The following is a 6127-nucleotide window of genomic DNA, read 5'->3' as shown; positions in this document are numbered from 1 at the left end:
AAATTTGCTGTTGCTTTCATTTTTTGCTTAACTAGGATAGCTTTGTACAAGAATTCTGGTTATATAGGGTTATTGAATATGAGCTAGCTTAGCCATAGAGATCATGTCTCTTGTAAGTTTTATTTGCTCTTTTTCTCAAATTGTATAAACCTTGTAAATTATACTTTTGTAGAAACTGAAATGAAACATATTGAAGTACATACACGGAAAATTTCGTTTGATTTTATATCTTTGGAAAGCATATGAAAATTATGAGTACTGCTATATGTACCATCCATCTAATGAAGGTAGATCTCGACTTTGAGATCAACGATATGAAACTCATTTTTGGAACTAACCTTTTGTATGTGTACTCTTGCCATTTGAATATGCGAGTGGACTAAAAGTTTCTTGTGTGTTATATTCCCCATCCTCTTTCACCCTATATTTCAATTCTTGACCAATATATTTATCCCTTCTAATAGATTATAGACTAAAATTCAAAGGCAAACAAACTTAAATAAGTTTCATATATATTTAGACGTTTTTACACAGCACAAATTACAATTTAAAATTGGGATCTTAGATTAGACCATTGATATCCTAAACAACTTTGTGCCCGACAATAAAATGGTACAAAGATGGATTAAAGAAACTTTATACCACAAGACAAGATCGAGGAAAAGGCCAATTGAGAGATGATTGTCAAGTATCTGTAGAGCAACCAAGCAGGAATTGAGGACTAGGACCCACCAATTCCTATCCCACCACCAAAAGAAGCAAACAAAAGGCACACAGTGAGTTACCAAAAAAAAAAAAGGCACACAGTGCTATCCAAAAAGCAAAGAAGAGAAAAAGTTTATATATATATATAGGAAAAATCCAATATCAGTTGTGACAAAATGATAAACATTATGGGGTAATAAGAAAATAGGGCCAAGCAATTAGCAAATAAACCACTGGCCCTCAACTTTTGGATGTTGAGTTCTTAACAACTCATGGGGACAGGACAGATAGGATGCGCTATAGTGCTAGCTAGATTCCCAAAACCATGTAAATTAAAAATGTTTTGGAATATCAAGGAATTAATCTCTGTATTAATTAGTTAATTGGTTGTTTACTGCTCTCAAAGCTGATTGCATAAAGTCTCTTTGGAAATTGTTAAGCTCTTAATTACCCGTGGACAATTGGTGATTCTACTCATGAATAAGAGTTTAAATCTCACTCTCAAAGTAGTAAAGGACCCACTACTCTAGTGGTTTGGAGTAATTACTCTCCCAGACAAGATCATGTGTTCTGTCTCGTTGCATTTTCTAGATTCTCTTAAGTTGTTTTCTATAAAATGAAACAAAGTTCAAAATTTCGAATCCCTAATCAGTTTTATTCTTCATTGCTTCACAATAATTTAGGCCTACTTTTGAATTTCATGTATTTCAATGGATGAGATATTAAGGTCAATAATTTAGGCCTACTTTTGAATTTCACAATAATTTAGGCCTACTTTTGAATTTCATGTATTTCATTTAGAAGAATGAAACAACAAGAATCGAAGTTTTTTTTTAAAACAGTAGATAATATTCGAACTTGAAACTTGTTTCAATATTAAGAAGAGATACAACTAGATATGAGTTAGTTACAACTTGTTATTGAAGTTGAGACAATGTAAGGTCAATTAATTTGAGATTCTTACGGTGTGAAACAAGAATAATTAAGGTTGGGACAATGTAAAGTTGACTCACCACTGACAAATGATATTGAAACTCAACCCCCAAAACGCATAGAGAAAGCCATTTTCAGTTTTGTAATGTCTGCCATCCAGAGGGATTCACCCAACAAGTTCTCCTCCGGGAACTGGCGACTAGAACCGTGAACTTTTATATCCTCTTTGTCCAAACCAATGCTACAATTAATCTCTTGGCTCAATGCCTATATGTTCCTTGGGATCTCATCTCATTTTTTCTATTTGAATCCATTATGTGTTTAATTAAAATTAAATGCCTGGCAAGGTCTCGTTGGTCCAAACCCACATCTCACATGCTTCCCCATGATTAATTTCCCTAAAAAATTTTACAATCTCAACTGGTTAAACTGAAATCTTTTGATCTACAAGAGCTAGAAACTGATGCAATACTTTTGTGGTCCAAAACATTAATATATAAGTATCATGGGGTGGAGTTTGAGAAAGGGATGTGTAATATTTTATGGGAATCCATGTGATGTGAGGACTGAGTTATACGAAATAGGTTTAGCTAAGAAGAGTTGCCAGGTTGGTTTTGCATTTAAATTTATGTAGCTTCAAGAGATAGCCATTCAAAACTTTTGGATTTATGCTAATAAGATAATATGCTCATAATAATATAAGGGTTGGAGCTCATGTCCTGCATATCAAAACACCTCTCTCTCTCTCTCTCTCTCTCTCTTCTAGGAGTTTTCCAGCATTTCACGCAAACTGTTTTAATAAATAAAAGAACATGCCATTGTTTCTTCTTCTTTTTTACATGTATTGTGATTTAAGCTTTTGTTGTTTCAATATCAGTATTCATTCTTTTTTAAGTATATGTAACTAATTTGGTCAACTAAGATGATGCAGAAGAAGAAGAAGATATTAATTGCACGATATATACTATAATCATTTGTTGATTAATCAATTTGTGGTCTTTGGAAGCCAACGGGTTAGGTTTAATTAGGAATAAATGTAGAGCTCACAATCATTAACCCTAATGAAGACATATATAAATTATTAGTTATATGTATTTTCACAAGTTGTTACCCCGATATTCCCTCCATTTGTTGGCTAATTAAATGCTTTTATAGGGCTAGCATGCACATTACACATAGATATCATAGAAGTTTGAACCCAGAACTACTTGAGAGCGCACCAAAAGCCTGAGCATACTTTCACTAAACATCAACTCTCTTTTCTTTTTCTTTTTCTTTTTCTTTTTTTACTAAATTCTACAATCAATTATTGCAAATGATAGTATGGTATATAGTAATGCACGTACACATAGCCGCACTACAATACCGCGTGGATGAACTGATATGAATGCCAACTATTCTCTGCTCAAGTCAAGTCACATATGATATATATATATATAGGATTAAAATAAAATAATGAATCTGGCAATACTGGCAAATGAATTTGGTATTGTATTTAAAAAAGAATAAGAACAATAATGGAATATATAGGAAATTACGAGTTAATATTGAAAGCAATCACCTCCAACATTTAAATCAGTCATGAAAATGGATCTGACTAAAACACAATCAAATTTCTAGCAATGTATTTTTTCTTTTTATACAAATTTCCCGAGAAATTAATTTTTCAGTTGGACAAATTATGAGAACAGTTCAATTTTCAGCTGTCTTTCAAAGAAAGTACATGGAATTATGGACTGCAAGAAAGCAACTATTTTTTTTTATACATGTGAAATGCCAAAAAGCTCAAATTAAACACACTTCAATTCAACTATAATGGAAATTTATCTCTCTTTTTTAGGCTGCCCAGTTATTTGCTTCTGCACACACAACATGAGATCGATGAGAAAAGAGAGAAATAGAAGAAGAAACATATTTACTTACAAACTTGAAGGTGTACATACAATTGTTTTCGTACAAACGTACATTTCTTTTCTATCTCTCTCCCTCTGTCAAGACTGCCAGTGTGCCATGATTTTTCAATTTTCTCGAGAACCAAACAGATCATGACCTCATGAACACTGAATTTAATTCCGAATCTGCCATTATTATACGCAGACCCAAAAAAAAAAAACAAAAAAAAAAACCAGCACAACCACATTTTATACACAAGAGAAAATACCAAACCTCCCCATGTACCCCAATAAATAAATAAAAACCCCTCCCATCCATCACCGGAAAAAAAATTTGTTAGTCTTCGGTGATGCTCTCGAGATGAGGCCGCCATACTGTGGCCCGGCCGGCCCGGCGATCCCGCCGTGACGAAGACTTCTTTTCCGTGATAATCTCCGTTAAGTAGCGGTCGGTACTCTCGGTGTGGCTTTTAGTGCTCTTTTTCGACGGCTTCTTAACGCCGCTAGTCTTACTCTTCTTCTTCTTCTCCGGTATAGAAGAAGTTGGGATCAAGAAATAGATGCTGCCCCGCTTGAGCTCCGTCTCCGGTGAGAGTATCAAAATGCGACGAACGACGCCTTGGGAGCTGGGTTTGCTCAGAACGTGATTTGGGTTCGCTTCGAGGATCTCACCGGCTGTGACAGAATGCGAGATTTCTTCTACGTAGCCATTCAAATGGACGATCCGGATCAAGTCAAGAGCACCGCAGGGTAGCACACAAGCCAAACAGCACCTTAGACTGTTGCCCATTTTAGATTTTTTGACCTCTCACTCTGTTTTCTGGGTTGCTCTGTTTTTGGTTGCTCTGTTTTTTCTTTGGGGTTGGTTTGGAAGGTTGAATGCTATGGAGGGGTGGACTGGCTGTGTGTTATATATAGGAATATTGATATATCATAAGAACAGAACAGAGCTAATTGGGTTGAAAAATGACCAAATTGGCCTCTTGGTGATTTTTTATTTTATTTTTGGGTTTGGCCTTCTTCTTGTGCGGGATTGGGTTTGGGTGGCCCTTGCGTCCATGAGCTAATTAACTTAAGCCGCCTTCTAAACAATTAATGATGTGAGATTTCTTGCAATCACCTTTTGGGAAGTGCTGAAGCTAGCTAGGGTTTCTTTGTTTCAAAGTGGACGCCAAAGTTGGTCAAATTATGCGTTTTTTCTTCTTTTGTTAACTGAGGTGTAATTGACAATCAAATATTAACTGAATTTAGTTTTTTGTGGACAAATTTGTAAATGTCTCATTCGATCAATTGTTTAAATGCGACTCAAGCGTTATAGTTCTGACATTGGCTCTACAATTATGAGAAAAAAAGATATCGTAAATTGTCTCTTGTGCTACATGTAACACGTGAATTAGCTCTTGCGCTACATATAAAATGTGAATAGTCTCTTGTGTTGCATATCACATGTGATTCTTATATGGTGATACGTTAGTGCCTCTAGAAGAAGGATAAAAAGTTCCCACAATTCCACTTCATTTCTAGGACGTTAAAAAAATTACTTAGAAAAGTGACATTCAATATGAGGAAGAATATACAAAATTGAAAATAATAGTTATTTAAATCATTTTATTTTTATCTTATTTTTTAAAAAAAAACTAGTTTTTATTTATTTTCCCTTTTTATTCTTCACCTCTATCCCCTTCTCATCTTTCTCTTCAATCAAAACACAAACAAAATAATAAAATATATTCTTAAAAATTCGTTAAAACCTCTTATATAATGTTGAAGAAAAAAAAAAGTATAAAGACCTCCAAGGGTGTATTTGGAAATATAAGAAATACGAAGAGGAGTTGTGTATGTGGCTCCCACAACATGCCCCAATGACGAGTCCATCGCGAATATAGGCATTAAGATTAGAAACGACAGATTTAAATAATGGCTTTTGGCTTATGCTCAAATTATAAGTGATTAGGTACGGAATGGAAATTGTAGAGTACAAGCTTTTATTTTTTGAGAAAATGATTATCCTACTCATAGTTGAGCTGACCAATTTCACAGGCTCATATTATTGGTCCAGCCTGGCCTCAGCCGAAAGCATAACAGCCCATTTGTCTCGAGTTGTGTTTTTTTTTTATCGCTGAGACTTTATTGGTCTGTGACATTGTTAGCTGCACTACCGGTGACGAAGTTCTTATAACTCAGGACCCTCTGCTAAGAAAAGGCCAGAGAAAGCTGTCTTATTAGAACAGGTGTCTTTTATAATTGGGAGCTAATTTCCCCACTTTCATTTTCTCCATTTACACTCTTTTTTGCTTTTTAATACTTTTTAATCAATTTTGTTTTTTCTCTTTCTTATTCTATCCTTACCCTATATTAATTTATTTTTTACTTCACTTTTATATTATTTCTTTTTCTTTATACTTAATTTTCTAACTTACACTATATTTTCAGTATTAAGGGAAAAAAAACTTAATTTCTTACTCGATCAAAGGAAAAAAAAATAATATGTTGAAAATGTAGTGCAAGTTGGAAAATTAAGTATAAAGAAAAAAACACTAATATAAAAGTGAAGTAAAAATAAATTAATGTAGGCTAAGGGTAGAATAGGAAAGAGA

The 6127-nt window shown here is 34.0% G+C and overlaps 1 protein-coding gene across 1 annotated transcript; it reads right to left on the bottom strand.

The window, feature by feature from the left end:
* Positions 1-3536: 3536 nt before the first annotated feature.
* Positions 3537-4362, bottom strand: LOC110753857 (6,7-dimethyl-8-ribityllumazine synthase). The gene has a single exon (XM_021954838.2). It carries the CDS (start codon positions 4318-4320, stop codon positions 3868-3870), a length of 453 nt encoding a protein of 150 aa, XP_021810530.1. The 5' UTR covers positions 4321-4362; the 3' UTR covers positions 3537-3867.
* Between the last annotated feature and the right edge of the window lie 1765 nt (positions 4363-6127).

The sequence above is a fragment of the Prunus avium genome, chromosome 6 (genome assembly GCF_965620075.1).
Source record: "Prunus avium chromosome 6, drPruAviu1.hap1.1, whole genome shotgun sequence".
NCBI classification, from domain to species: Eukaryota; Viridiplantae; Streptophyta; class Magnoliopsida; order Rosales; family Rosaceae; genus Prunus; species Prunus avium.
Note: the sequence above shows the minus strand (reverse complement) of the source record. Positions and strands in the feature narration are given on the sequence as shown.

Bases quoted from the DNA above. Each gene is read 5' to 3' on its own strand.
- LOC110753857 (XM_021954838.2), bottom strand. From the start codon at position 4,320: ATGGGCAACAGTCTAAGGTGCTGTTTGGCTTGTGTGCTACCCTGCGGT.